Here is a 15456-nt window from a genome sequence, read left to right on the forward strand (position 1 = left end):
CTATCCAGTGCGTTCTCACTGAGATATGTCCATCTTTGGATTTTTCTTTTACTTTTCTTCATGGTCCTATGAGGTTTTACTTGGTTTAAAGAGTCAATGCCCTGAGAAAGGGAAAAGTTATGGTGTAAACACTATGCCATTCATATCACCTCTGGCACTAGTTACCCAATACCCCACTCTTTTTCCATGAATAGAACCCCTAAGTTGTAGTCTGGTGCATGTTTACACTCTCCAGTAAATATGTGGATGATACGGGAGCCAAATTTTTTTTAATTCTTGGAGAAAAAAGATGCAATTTGTAATTGGCGAAGGCTAGAAAGAACACTATGATGCTGAATTCAGAATTGGTGGTAGAGGGGCACCTAGGTGGTTCAGTCAGTTAAATGTCCAACTCTTGATTTTGGTTCAGGTCGTGATCTCAGGGTTGTGAAATCAAGTTTCACATTTTTTGTAAAGTTTGAGATTATTTCAAAACAGTAAGTTTAAAGAAATATAAAAATAAATGTGAAGCAAAATCTCATCATTTAGCAATAACTAGTTAGAATTAAATATCTTTTTATCTACACTTTTTTTTAAATGAGATCACACAAAAATCCTATGCTTTATTTTTTCAGGTTAATATATGCTGGACATCTTCTAACATACTTAATTACAGATTTACCTTTTCCCGTTTGATGTCTACAGTGTTCCACTGGATTAATAAATCATAAAATACTTCAGCAATCCATTTGATGGTTTCTATGTTTGCTATTATAAACAATGACCCAATGACCATTCTTTTACATACACCTGCAGCAGATACGAATTTACTGCTGAAGATCGAAGATTCATCACTGGAGACCTATTCCTTAATTCTAATCCAATATACCATAGGAAATAGAGCAATCATATGAGTTCTTGGTTACAGGAAATTTTAATCAGTAATTTTATTCATTTTTCACAGCTTTACAGCTTCCGTAAAAATAAAAGTCACTGTAAATAAGTATAAAATGTAAGTTAAAGGGGAAATTATCCTAAAAACTTTCCTGACCCCCTCCCAAACTAGCTAGTATATGGCAAATATCCTTTTCACGCCTTACTCTTAGGCATATATTCACTTTTTGGGGGGTGGAGCATATATTCACTCTTAAAGACCATTTATATCACTTGGATCTTGCCAAGAGGGCTGCAAGCCATTCCTGCCCTGAATATTAGTTCTATTCCTATTATTATGGTTCCATGTCATCATTTTAGTGGATTTGTTAGAAAGATTCTATCTGAAGAAATCCCTTTCCACTCTCAATGCCTGACAGTTTATTACTAGCACAGACTCTCCAAACGTACGATATGCATCCTGACCAAAGCCATTAACGTCTTCACTTTTAACGATTTCTGCCAGTGTGGACCTTCTGATGGTATATGAGACGTGAACGGTGACTGAAGTCCTTACCACAGACTTCACATTTGTATGGTTTTTCTCCAGTGTGGACTCTCTGATGGGCCTGAAGACGTGAACTCTGACTGAAGCCCTTACCACACTCCTGACATTTAAACAGTTTTTCCCTAATGTGGACACTCAAATGCACCCTAAGATTTGAGGGGAGACTGAAGGCCTTACCACACTCCTCACACCTATGGGGTTTCTCTCCTGTGTGGACCCTCTGATGGTGGCGAAGGTTCAAGCTCCTTCCGAAGCCTTTCCCACACTCCTCACACTTATAAGGTTTTTCTCCAGTGTGGCCTCTTTGATGGTATATAAACTGCGAACTGTATCTAAAACCCTTTCCACAGACGTCACACTTGTATGGCTTCTCCCCAGTGTGGACTCTCTGATGGGACTGAAGACCAGAGGACTGACTGAAGCCCTTACCACATACACCACATTTATAGGGTTTCTCTCCAGTGTGGACTCTCTGATGTACCCGAAAATCTATAGCCTGACTAAAGCTCTTATCACACTCCTCACATTTATAGGGTTTCTCTCCAGAGTGGACTCTCTGATGAGCGTGAAGATTTGATCGCCAACTGAAGCCCTTTCCGCACTCCTCACATTTATATGGTTTTTCTCCAGTGTGAATCACTTGGTGCAGTTTCAGATTGGAACTGTAACTGAAGTCCTTACCACACACATCACATCTGTATGGCTTCTCTCCAGTGTGGACTCTCTGATGGGTCTGAAGCTTTGATGACTGACTGAAGCCCTTCCCGCATGTTTCACATTTGAATCGTTTCTCCCCTGTGTGGACATTCTGATGGACTTGAAGATTAGAAGACTGACTGAAGCCCTTCCCACACTCCTTACACTTGTAGGGTTTCTCTCCCGTGTGAACTCGGAAGTGGATGTGAAGATCTGTATTGCGGGTAAAGCCTTTCCCACACACCTCACATTTGTACGGTTTCTCTCCAGTGTGGACTCTCCGATGGCATATTAATGGCGAATTGTGGCTGAAGCCCTTACCGCAGACGTCGCATTTGTAAGGCTTCTCCCCAGTGTGGACCCTCTGATGTATGTGGTAGTGTGCAGCCTGAGTGAAGCCCTTCCCACACTCTTCACACTTATAGGGTTTCTCACCCCTGTGGACCCTCTGATGAACGCGAAGATTAACACTCCAACCAAAGCCCTTACCACACTCTTCACATTTATATGGTTTTTCTTCAGTGTGGACCCTCTGGTGGCACTGAAAGTTTGAACTCTGACTAAAGCATTTCCCACACTCCTCACATTTATAAGGTTTCTCTCCAGTGTGAGTCCTGTAATGAATGATAAGGCCTGTGCTGCTGCTGAATCCCTTGCCACAACTGTCACATCTATAGGCTTTCTCCCCCGTGTGGTTAAGTTGGTGAAAAGAGCTCTTACTAAAGCAAGCATCAGATCCACGACGTTTGTTGAGTTTCTCTCTTGGGCGAATTCTCTGATGGGTCTGCAGATGAGAGCTCTGATTAGAGCATTTCTCTCTCGTGCGAATGTTCTGATGATGTGGAAGCGACGAGCTATACCCAACGCCCTTTCTGCACTCATGACATGGACGGAATTCCTCTCCTGGGGCTATATGAGGAATGAAGCCGTCACTCGTGCTTTTGCCACACGTGTTGAATTTGTAAGGTTTCTGTTCTGTGTCAGGGTTACTATGATCACTGACGAGCGATCTCTTCATGAAGGCTTCACACATATGCCGGTTATTTTTCCCATGAACTTGCGGATCTCCGCTCTGATTCTGTGACTCAGGCAGGGATGTGTTCCCACAGGTGTCCTGGGTTCTCGAAACTGACAACTCTTGATTGGCAGTGCAAGTGGAACCATTTCCTTTATGATTCACGACACTATTTTCATGTTCAGAAACCTGAATGGAATCACCATGTGGTAACTGGAAACGCTTTCTCTGAAAACACCTGGTTAAATCACTTGCAACCTGTCTCCAAATTTGCCAGCAGGATAGTTCTTCATGGGAAAGGTATTTCAGTGCAACTTTTCGAAGGGCCTCCATCTCATTTTGATTCTTGCTGCCTGTAAGAAAAAGCAATATTCAGATGTCGGGGTGTCCGGGACCCCACAAGGCAAGCCAGACAAGATGGCGGCGGGCAAGGAGCCAGTGCGGTCAGGCTCCAAGGTAAACAAGCTCCATCCGAATGAGGAAGCAATCCTCATTGGACCGGGCGCCTGCATTCTCTCTGCGTGAGCTCTGCATGCTCTATATGCTTTGGTATAGTGTCCACGCGCTTGACTCGTGTACTTCTTCTTGATTGGCTCTTGACTCATGTACCTCTTCCTGATTGGTTAACTGTGCACATACAACCGAATGCTCTCCCTGACAAAGGGAGAAGGATCCTCCTGAGTGTAAGAAGCTAGCATGCAAGAATAAAAGAGCTCTCCTCAATTACGTGTAGTGTCTCTCTGCGGGCAGAGTAAACGCGATATTCAGAGATGAGGACAAGCAAATTCTTTGGTAGAGAAATGGCAGGATTCCACATCTAGGCCATGGGATAAGGCCTCAATAAACCAGGGGGAGGGTCATGTTTGTACAACATCACTTATCCTTTTATGTTTTTCCATGCAAGTGGAAGCAAAGAATGGGGTCAACAGACTTATCCACTAAGCATAAATGCGACCCATTCAGACCATAAATTGCCTAATTTAGTATGAGACCTATAAGTTTGAAATCAAATGGCTGCAGGCCACAGAGGCAATCCATACTCCATCCTATAATAACATCAATTAAAATTCTCCTCACCTTTTCCTCAGTAGGCTTATCACAAGAGGGATTCTACCTGGTTAGGTTACAAAAGCTCAACTTGTAGGCAGAAACGGCCAGACCACCCTGAACGCGCCTAGTCTCGTCTGATCTCAGAAGCTAAGCAGGGTCAGGCCTATTTAGTACTTGGATGGGAGAAATTAATTAGTACTTTAGGTCCTGGCAGGAATTCTCTTCCAGGAGTAAATTTGGGAAGTGGTTGGAATACTAACATTCACAGTAGTAATTCAGGGCTCTAGAAAGAAACAGCAAAGGGAAAACTAATCTTGTACGACTGAGAAAGACCCTGGGAGAAAGAAAGCAGCAAAGCACAGTGTACTTGCAAAGGCCACCCTGAAGAGAAAGAGGGGAATTAAACTCTCCCAGAAGGTCAAAAGGCTTGGTTTTTTTATTCATTCCCTTTAGGTCCTCACTCAAATGGTGCTCAGTTGGGTAAGGCCTTCCTCATCACCCAATATAAAATTATTCCTTCCCACTCCCTTAACACCTTTGATTCTCCACATTTGGCTTACCCTGCTTTATTTTTCCCTACAGCACATATTATTTGACTTAACTGTATACTTCCTTTTTCTTGTCTTTTTAGACCCACTAGAATACAACAGTTATGAAGAAAACATGCATTTTGTTTTCTTCATTACGTTATTTCCACTGTAGTAGAATTTTTCAAATTGTTGGGATGCATTAATGAACTATGAAACCAATTCCATAAATGAACAAATAGTTAAAAAGAAAAATAGAATATGAGAAGCGTATCACAAATGGTAAGGATAACACTACGAAATGCTTGTTTCAGCTACAAACACACACATAAATACATACATACATTACACCCAAGCTAGGTCAAGGTGTAAAATATATGACTGGGAATTGTGGCTAAAAATGAATGGAAGCACCGGCTTAAAATGTTTGGGGTGGGGGGAGCGGCGGCACCAAGTCCTTAATGATTAATTTGCTTAAATGTAAAGTTACATTCTAATAATATAAGCTAAAAAAGTCTCAATACATATGTACACATTTCTAGGTGTGGTAGGACAATCAAATGGCCCCTAAAGATGTCCATGCCCTAATCCCTGGAACCTGTGAATATGCTCATGTATGTAACAAAAGGTTTTCATTAAATTTCATTAAAATTAAGGATTCTGAGATCGGGGTCGGGGGGGGGGCACCTGGGTGGCTGAATCGGTTAAGCAACCAACTCTTGACTTCGCCGCAGGTCATGATCTCAGGGTTGTGGAATGAAGCCCCACAGCATGCTCAACATGGAGCCTGCTTAAGATTCTTCCGCCCTCTCCCTTTGCCCCTCCCCCTGACCTCCCCTCTTCTGCTTGCATGTGCGCTCTCTCTCTCAAAAAAAAAAAAAAAAAAAAAAAAAAAAAAGAATCCTGCAGTGGGGAAGTTATTTTTTATTATGTGGATGGGCCAAAATAGTAAATGGGTCCCTATCAGAGGATACATCCATAAATTACTCACAGAATTTGTCACCTAATTTATCACATTTGCAGAAAGACTTCTCTATTTAATTTTTCAAGCAGAGGGAGAGCATATGAATTTACTTGCTCTGGGAATATTGAGTTTTTTGTTTTGTTTTGTTTTTTTAAAGATTTTATTTATTTATTTGACAGACAAAAATCACAAGTAGGCAGAGAGGGAGGCAGAGGGAGAGAAGGGGAAGCAGGCTCCCCGCTGAGCAGAGAGCCCGATGTAGGGCTCCATCCCAGGACCCCGGGATCACGACCTGAGCTGAAGGTAGAGACTTAACCCACTGAGCCACCCAGGCACCCCTGGGGATACTGAGTTTTTAATTTCTAAATGAGTAGAACTGAGGAATATGTAAATTAAAAAGAAAGGAAAGGAGATGGGAAAATGAGGTGAAAAATGAAGAGGGACAGGGCAGGAGAAAGTGGTGGGGGTGGTAGGCAGTGAAAGGCTTGATGGGAAAGAAATCGGCGGCTGGGGACATGAACCAGGCATTCTTTCCTGTCCAAGAAAGGCTGGTATCATAGCTCACTCCTATAAGGACTGTGACTATTTAAATAATTTAATCATTTAACAAGTGCAGAGGATCCCCTCCTATGCAGAAAGGCCAACAAAGGCCTTGAGTAGACACAGCAAATGAAACTGCCAAAACTCCTACTTCAAGGGAAGACAGATGGTGAACAAGTAAACAAAAATGTGTTGGGAGGTCAGGAGGCGATCCGTACTCAGACACAAAATAAGGCAGGGTGAGGGGATGGAGAACGGAGAGGATGAGGTTTGAAAGGGAAGACACAGAAGGCCCAGCGGATGCAGATGAAATCCAAGCAAAACCTTAGTAAGGGAGTGGCTGCAGACTCGGTCCAGGCAGAGGGGAAGCTGGTCCAAGGCCCGGAAGCAGCAGAGAGAACACCCCAGGGGAGCCAGGAATGACCTAAGCCAGGGTAAAAGCAAGGCTGATCAAAAAGGAACCTGGTGAGGAATCCAGGTAGGGGAGGGTCTTGCAGGCCACTGCTCTGAGCAAAACGGGAAGTCTTTGGAGGGTTTTTCAGTAGGGGAATGGCATGACCTCACTTGCTTTCTAAGGAATCACTCTGGTACCATGTGGAGAACAGATGACAGGAGGGCAAGAGAGAAGGCAGGGAGACCAACGTGGAGGCTGCTGTCCGGTGCAGAGGAAAAGACAGAGCTCAGACTAAAGTGTGGTAAGCACAGATGTGGTGAGACACAGATTAGCTAGTACCTGAAGGAACAGCCATGTGGTCCTCACTGGTCACACTTCTTTGGGGTTCCCCTTCCATCATCCAAAGTTCTTCTTCTGCTTCCAACTGAGAAACCATCTCTGGCTTAAAGGGAAGATGTCCTATGAAGGGACAGATATACACCTCTAAGATACACACACGGCTAAAATGTATTTCTGTCCAAGTTCTACAACCCTCAGAACCTTTAAAGTGATATTTCTGGAACTCTCCTGATCATGAACTATAATAGGTAAATTTAGGCCATGACCTAGTTCATGTCTAGATAGAGATAAAATTAGATTCAGCCAATGTCTGTTCTCACCCTACTTCCGACACTCACACCACTCATAGCAAATGGTCAGTTTCTGCTGCAGTGTGAGGTCTTGATAAGGAACTCTTCTAGTTTCTATCCTTATTCTATTTTATTGAAAAAAAAAATGCCAGCATAGGGTACTTAATTAATGCTATGACCCACCAATGGATCACAACCACAATTTGAAAAAGCATTTGCAAGACACAGTGTAAAAGCCAATTTATATTTGTTTCCCATTTGTAATTAATTGAGTCAGGGTTTCTCAACTGGGGCACCGCTGATATTCTGGACTGGCTAATTCTTTGTCCTGGAGGTTGAACTGTACACTACAGGAGGTTTAGCAACATCCGTGGCCAGTGGAGCCCCTCCCCGACAAACTGTAACCATCAAACCTGTCTCTAGACATTGCCAAATGTCACCTCGGGGCAAAATAACCCCTGGACAGAATTTTACCTGAGCAGAAAAACGAGGAAAACCTATGCCTGTAGTCCTAGGGATTAGAAAAACCTGAGTCTTCAGGGTCAGGGAATTAATTCAAAAGGTCCAAAGCTTGAACAACTAAGGACACTGACTCTCAAGGGGGTGTCATGGGGCAACTCTCCTCACCCACTGAGACCAGATTCTTGAAATTCTCCAGCATCACATCTCGGTACAGCTTCCTCTGGGTGGAATCCAGCAGCCCCAGCTCCTCCACGGTGAAGACCACCGCCACGTCCTTGAACGTCACTGCCTCCTACACATGAAACGCACACAACCTCAATCCCACAAGCTCCACTGGAAAAGGGGCAGCACGGAGGAGGATAGAGGATTACCCAAAAAAAAAAAAAAAAAAAAAAAACGGTTGCCACTTTGGAGGGTGCCCAGGCAGATTTTAGTCCCAGAGTGTCCCCCCTCACTGTCCCCTCCTAAGCACCCCACAAGGCTTGGGTTCTGTTGCGATGTCAGCAGTTTTCACAGGCCTTGGGCAGCCCTCCCGGGACAAGCACACAGTTCTTCTGTGTTTTCAACGTACGTGCTGCATCTACCTGCAGCATTCACGGCTGGTGAAAGCACTAAGCTCAAATTTCACAGTTTTAATTCTAGGGCCTTGGGGAAATTCCTTAACTTCCCACTATCTCCATTTCCACTTCTCTTTAATGATGTCTATACCACAAATTGTTTGAAAACATTAGAGGAGTATTTGTAAAGCACGTAGAATGGTGCCTAGCATGTAGCTAAATGCTCAATAAACCTGAACAATAACCATTGTCAGTGTCTCGTTCCATTTTATGACCAGAGTTTAACTTCCCTTAGAACTGATGATATATCTTCCATCATCCAAATCACATATAGTTACAGATCTTCAATTTTTTTTTCAGATTTTATTTATTTGAGAGACAGCAAGAGAAAGAGAGAGAGAGAGAGAGAGAGAGAAAAGAATGCACAAGCAAGGGGAAAAGGAGAAAGAGAGGGAATGGGAGAAGCAGACTCCCCGCAGAGCAGGGAGCCCGATTCGGGGCTCTATCCCAGGACCCTGAGATCATGACCTGAGCCGAAGGCAGTTGCTTAACCAACTGAGCCACCCAGATGGCCCCAGATTTTAAATTTTAATCAGTGCTGCAGAGATCCTTTTACTGAGACCTTAGCTAAAAGTAGCAACTGCAAAGCCACAGAATAAACACTCTCAAACTTTTCAAAGCACAGTGGCAGATTTCCCTCCCAGGAGGTTTTCCCAATTCACCTTTCATGCAAGGGAGTACAAGTGTTCCTGAATCTCTAGACTCTGACCAAATAGGACAATCTAAGTGAAATAAATAATTAGAAAGCTTTTGTTAATATTTGCCCATATTTACTTATTAACGATCATTACTTTTGTCATAAATTTGCCTTGACACTCCATTTTTTTCATTCTTATTACAACTTGGTTTTTCCTTATCTTACTAATCTTTTTTTTTTTTAGTATTTTTATTTATTTATTTGATACACAGAGAGAGAAAGAGAGCACAAGTGGGCAGAGAGGCAGGCAGAGAGACAGGAGGAAGCAGGCTCCCTGCTGAGCAGAGAGCCCGATGCGGGGCTCGATCCAAGGACGCTGAGATCATGACCTGAGCCGAAGGCAGAGGCTTAACCCACTGAGCTACCCAAGCACCCCTTATCTTACTAACCTTAATAAAAGAGTTATTAAGCCTTTCTCTAATGTATCTAAGTACAGGTGACTCTTTAACAAGAAGGGTTTGAACCGCATGGGTCCACCTTACATGCATATCTTTTTACAGCACTAAAAATGGATCCTCTCTTATATAATTTTCCTGATAATATTTTTTCTCATATACTTTACTGTAAGATACAATATATGATACAGAGAACATATAAAGTATGTGTTAATCAACTGTTGATGTTATTGGTAAGGCTTCTGATCAGCAGTAAGCTAAGAGCTAAGCTTCTGGGAAGGCAAAAGTTCCATGTGGATTTTCAAGGAGGTCAGGGTCTCTAACCCTTGCATTATTTGAGGATCAACAATGTATCCCATCACTTCTAATACTACAAATATAAAGTTACAAATGCAAGTAAAAAAGGCATAAGGTAAAGTACAAAGAGTTGGCCAATGAGCAAGGTAGTACTGTAAATTCATTTGGTCTATTTCAAATTTTTATTACTTTTCCAAAAATTGTCTTGTGAAACAATAAAGATAAAACTAAACACACACGCGCACACATAGCCTGGCATACCACACGCACTCAAAATCTGCGGTTTTCCGTTAACTTTTCCAAAGAGGAGAAAGATGAGCCTAATCTGTGAGAAATGAAATCACATCTAAGGAGACAGAAAAGAATTCCTTACCTGAAACTTGGTCATTTTCTCCTGCTCTTTCTGGGGAAGGTCAGAGTCCTGAGAAGACATAACTGGGGAAGGACAAAGAAGCCATGAGATGCAGGCCAGGGAGCCCAGGTGATCTCTGCAGAAATTAAACCGACAGCTCTCCTACTTCCAGGCCGCAGAGGCTACAGACAGCACAGTGAGCAGAGCATGGAGCAGACTCCAACCCCGAAGTCTGTCAGCCATGAGCCACTGGGCAGTGACCGGGACAACCAAATGCAGTATTCCTACTAGAAGAATGACATCCTGAGGATGTGGGAAATGAAGGGTGCTGTTAACATGTAGTTTAAAAAAAAAAAAAAAAAAAAGGGTTCTAAAGTCAATGGCCTAGGTTTAAATCCTCAAAATGATTCTCACCATCCACATAATGTTAGGGTTGTTAAAGAAAAACCCCCGTGCCTCACTGTGATCATTTGCACATGAAGATAAGAGCTGGGTATCTTAACTCACCTCAGAAGGTTGTTCCACAGACTAAACAAGCAGATGGAAAATTCAAAGAACCAGGAGGCCCTTTTTCTTGCAGCTGCAAAAAAGCAGACGATACCTTGCATCATAAACTCTAACTGCACATGTCTTTTCCAACAACAGCAAAAAAGACCTGGAAGGTATCTGGACTTCATACACTAATGCTCTCCTATGAAAGTCACCTTTATTCTCTGAAAATCCTAATTCCCACTTAAAATTTTTTCTTATGGGGCACCTGGGTGGCTCAGTGGGTTAAAGCCTCTGCCTTTAGCTCAGGTCATGATCCCAGGGTCCTGGGATTGAGCCCCCCATCAGGTTCTCTGCTCAGCAGGGAGCCTGCTTCCCCCTTTCTCTCTGCCTGCCTCTCTGCCTACTTGTGATCTGTCAAATGGATAACAAAACCTTAAAAAAAAAAAATTTCTCACTTGTCTAACTAAAAATAAATAAATAAGTAAATTTATTTCTTCTTACTTACAATTTTTTGCCCACCTAGTAACATTTTATCCACACTGGTATTAGCTTTCTAAAAAGCACCACTTCAAGTCAATTTACCTGGTGAAGTAAAAAAGGCTTATTGATAAATGCCTTTTATCCCAGGTGCATGAAGATTAAAGAAAGATGAAAAATAAAAATCAAGACACAGAAGATAGAGTGAGAGGCTCCAACATTTGTTCAATGGGAGGAGTATGATGAAAACAGAACCAAAGAAATGGCAGAGAGCTCCTGTTTCAAAAGATAATTGCTGAGTTCATATACAGCAATTCTGAACAGTATAAATAAAAATAAATACACTCCTGGGGTGCCTGGGTGGCTCAGTCAGTTAAGGGTCAGACTCTTGATTTTGGCTCAGGTCATGAACTCAGTGTTGCCAGACCCAGCCTCTCTTTGAAGTCTGCACTGAGCATGGAGCCTCCTTGGGATTCTCTCTTTCCTTTTCCCTCTGCCCCTCCCCCACCTATAAAATTTTTTAAAAAATAAATACATCCTAAACAAATCATGCTGAAACTCAGGAATGTAAAGAACTAAAAACTGTGAGTAAATAAAAAGAACTGAAAACAATAAAAATCCTTAAAACCCCCAGAAAGAAAATAGTTTACCTAACAAAATGACAATTTGATTGACAGAATCAAGGAAATAGAATGGAGACCTCAAAGGACTGAATGGAAGGACCATTCCAAATAGAATGGAGACCTCAAAGGACCTCAAAGGAAGAATGGAAGTAATCCTCAAACTTGAATTCTATGTTCAACAAAATGACTACTGACATGAGGGAGAAAAAAAGACATTTCGGCTGAACAAAGATGAGGAACAATCATTAAGTATACGAACCTGGAAAGAAGCAATGGTAAGAAAACACTTGTAAATATGCTGGTAACATTTATGTTATTTAAAAAAATGGGTGGGGGGCGCCTGGGTGGCTCAGTGGATAAAGTCTCTGCCTTCAGCTCAGGTCAGGATCCCAGTATCCTGGGATAGAGCCCACATTGGGCTCTCTTCTCAGCAGGGAGACTGCTTCCCCTTCTCACTCTCTGCCTGCCTCTCTGCCTACTTGTGATCTCTGTCAAATAAATTAGAAAAAAAAAAAAATCTTCAAGAAAAAAAAAAAAGCCCAAGAACGACAGGACCAATTTCGAGGGTTGTTTTAACAAAATACAGACCGATAACTTGACCTCCGGTTTAAAAAAGGTGGTGCTGGTGAGGTGCCATCATCAAGTATCAAGTACAGATTTCGTTTCTGTATTTCTCAGAATGCGAATACACAGCGGCTACATTTAGTATCTGAGACAAGCAGCCGTTTTTATTCCAAACCAGCTGAGAGCAAGTAAAAGGAAACCAAACTGCAAACAAGAAAGAGCAAAACGGAAGTGTAGAAGATCGTAAATTCCAAAAATAAATACACGTGCGTGTGGTTTAAAAAACAACAAAAACAAAACAAAACACAAAACTCACCTATACATTCACACATATTAACAAGGAGGTGGAACACCCGCAGGTGGATGCAGCAAACACTGGAACATTTCCCTAGTACGTCACTGACCGAGTGACTGAAACCCGTGAACGGAAAACGGAGAGGACGCATCAAGAAAGTACTTTCCCGGGGCGCCTGGGTGGCTCAGTGGGTTGAAACCTCTGCCTTCGGCTCGGGTCGTGGTCCCAGGGTCCCAGAGTCCCACGATCGAACCCCGCATCGGGCTCTCTGCTCAGCAGCGAGCCTGCTTCCCTTCCTCCCCTCTCTCTGCCTGCCTCTCTGCCTACCTGTGGTCTCTGTAAAATAAATAAATAAAATCTTTTAAAAAAAGAAGAAGAAGAAATAAAGGAAAGAAAGTGCTTTCACTAGTACGCACCCAGAGGTCCGTCCTTCCTCCCCTTCCCGAAGTCAGGGGACGCGAAGAGCAGGACGCTGTGGGACAGCACGACGGCGAATGCCCCGCGGATAAACTGCAGCGGACATCCCCCGGCGCGGGCGCGGGCGGCTCGGGGCTCCTGAAGGAGACAGGTGGAAAGCTCGGGAAGAGCTCGGTGTCCGGGAGGCTGGCAGAGGGGCCGCGCCATTGCTCCCAGAGCCTCGGCCCCGCTCCCTGCACCGCGGCTTCCAGGCAGAAGAGAGCGGGGTAGAGAACTCCTGTTAGCAATGGCCAACCGTTACCCCGTGCCGTCCCCTTTCAAAGCTCCGGACTCGTAGCGTCTCGTTTACTGCGAATCACAGCTCGACCCGAGAGTTACTCCGGCTGCCGCGACTTGACGGAAGAGGAAAGGAGAGCGCAGAGAGCAAGTCGCCAGGTACTGTACCGACAGAAGTAGCAGCGCTGCTGGGTAAGCCGGGGAGGAGAGCCGAGGGAATCCAAACTTCTTCTTCTTCTTTTTTTTTTTTAATGCATTTCTTTTTTTTTTTTTTAAGATTTTATTTATTTATTTGAGAGAGAGACAGGGAGAGAGAGCATGAGTGAGGAGAAGGGCAGAGAGAGAAGCAGACTCCCCGTGGAGCTGGGAGCCCCATGCGGGACTCGATTCCAGGACTCCGAGATCATGACCTGAGCCGAAGGCAGTTGTCCAACCAACTGAGCCACCCAGGCGTCCTGGGAATCCAAACTTCTGCCCTCAGTCGCTCAGCCTCCGCCGGCGGCCGCGACTTCTCCATCCTAAAACGGCCGGCTAGGTAGCGACTAGTCCCACGCTCAGGCGGAAAACACTCGGAGGGGGCGTGAGGGTGCAAGGCTGACTCACCTCCAGACCGAAAAGATGGTGGCGGTCTCGCTTTTCCGGGGCGGAAGTGTCTCTGACTACACGGCGCCCCGGAACTACACTTCCCAGAAGTCCCGAGGGGAGCAAGCGCTTGAGGGGGGGGCTTGTTAGTTGAGAACTACATTACCCATATCCCCCAAGAGGAGGAAGGACTATGTCCGCCCCCTTAAACCACGCCTTCTTCCCCCCGAGAGAATCTCCTTGGTAGTTGGAGGACTTCAACTTGCAGAACCCGCTTTAGGGCTTACCATTTTGCAGAGGTAAAGCACTTCTCTGATGCCAGGGAAGTTGAGTTTTTTCCATTGACAAACAAAACGTACTTAGCAAATATCTGAACAGAGGCTTAAAAGAAAAAGTTTGTAACAGAAGCAGATCACGTGATCCTTCACTAATGAAATTGTACCCACTACTACTAGACAAAGAAGGGATAAAATGATAGCCTTTATTTTGCAGTTTCAGACCCTTTTTAGATATAAAAAAGAATGAGAGCCCCCCAAAATGCAGTGAAGGCAGAATACATTGTAGACATCAACTTTTGTGAGTGGCACAAATAATTCAAAACTTGGCTTTGGGGAACAGCTAGACATACTCAGAGTAAAAAGACAAACTTCAGCATCCTTGTATGATCAGTTTCCCAACCGGGGTTTTTGTCTTCATTCCTCAGAGAGACTTCTGAGTTTGAGGGATGAATACATTACTGCTAATTAGATTTTTATGAAATGGTGACTGTAAAAATTATTTGCTCAAACATATGATAGCACTGATGTTTAAAAGATATAAAGATGGGGAGCAGAAAGGAATACCCCAAAATATCCATACCTCCACTACAATATATGTTTGCATTTCTTCTTTACTGAACGTGTTGGGCAGGAAGCTAGGCGTGAGCGACAAGAGGATGGACCTTAGACATCCTGACAGAGAGCCCCAAACAAGGACCCCCCAGAGACCACCCCAGTCCATCCTGTAGCAACTGATTTGTGGTTACAACATCCTGACAGAGGAAGAGTTAGGTTTGTTGTGCTCATTGCACTTGTGCAGAAACCCGCCTCTTGTCCGCGTTGGACCTGTCTCCAGAAGAGAAATAATGCAGTTTCCTACCCTATGCAGGCATTTCCAATATATTTTGGAAAAGGACATGTGTAGTTGGCTAATTATTATATAATCCAGGACTTTCTCTCAAATGTTGCAACCCCAGCACCAGCCCCAAAGGGAAAAAATGATATAAGCCCACACCTGGGAGTTTTTTGGGTGTGGGGTGGAGTGCATTGTCTCTATCGATTGGCCTGCTCCTCTCTTGGATTGTACTTTAATACAACTTTGCTCTGCTTTCCTTTCCTTTCGCTGTCCTGTAATTCTTAACTGTGGCAGCAAAAGGAATGGAGACTTCTGTTTCCATCTAACTGTCAATAATAAACATGTATTCCTTCTGTTACACACATATCTCTCTCATGAAGTTCTCAGTGTATGCTAGGGACTATCCCAAACACTTTAGACTCCGGATTCTCTTGTCACAACTTGTTTTTTACATAAATACTATTATTTCCTTCGCTTTACAGGAGCCAGAGGCAGAGGAAGGTTAAGTAATTTGCCAGTGTTACTGAAATAGCAAGCGCTAAAGTCAGGTTTCAAAATGTGG

At 43.6% G+C, this 15456-nt stretch overlaps 1 protein-coding gene across 7 annotated transcripts; it reads right to left on the reverse strand.

The window, feature by feature from the left end:
- Window positions 1–894: 894 nt before the first annotated feature.
- Window positions 895–13859, reverse strand: ZNF227 (zinc finger protein 227). 7 transcript variants are annotated; one of them, XM_044257176.1, is made up of 7 exons: window positions 13803–13839; window positions 12923–13061; window positions 10563–10635; window positions 10077–10138; window positions 7863–7989; window positions 6946–7065; window positions 895–3484 (listed from the first exon to the last, which is right to left on the reverse strand). In XM_044257176.1, exons 4-7 carry the CDS (start codon window positions 10134–10136, stop codon window positions 1362–1364), a joined length of 2430 nt encoding a protein of 809 aa, XP_044113111.1. In that variant the 5' UTR covers window positions 10137–10138; window positions 10563–10635; window positions 12923–13061; window positions 13803–13839; the 3' UTR covers window positions 895–1361. The 7 variants fall into 7 exon arrangements, with proteins under 7 accessions (XP_044113111.1, XP_044113105.1, XP_044113108.1 ...); XM_044257170.1 differs by lacking the exons at window positions 12923–13061; window positions 13803–13839 and adding exons at window positions 12236–12415; window positions 12528–12702; XM_044257173.1 differs by lacking the exon at window positions 12923–13061 and having other exon boundaries at window positions 13803–13859.
- Between the last annotated feature and the right edge of the window lie 1597 nt (window positions 13860–15456).

Source organism: Neovison vison, chromosome 7, assembly GCF_020171115.1.
Source record: "Neovison vison isolate M4711 chromosome 7, ASM_NN_V1, whole genome shotgun sequence".
Taxonomy (NCBI): Eukaryota; Metazoa; Chordata; class Mammalia; order Carnivora; family Mustelidae; genus Neogale; species Neogale vison.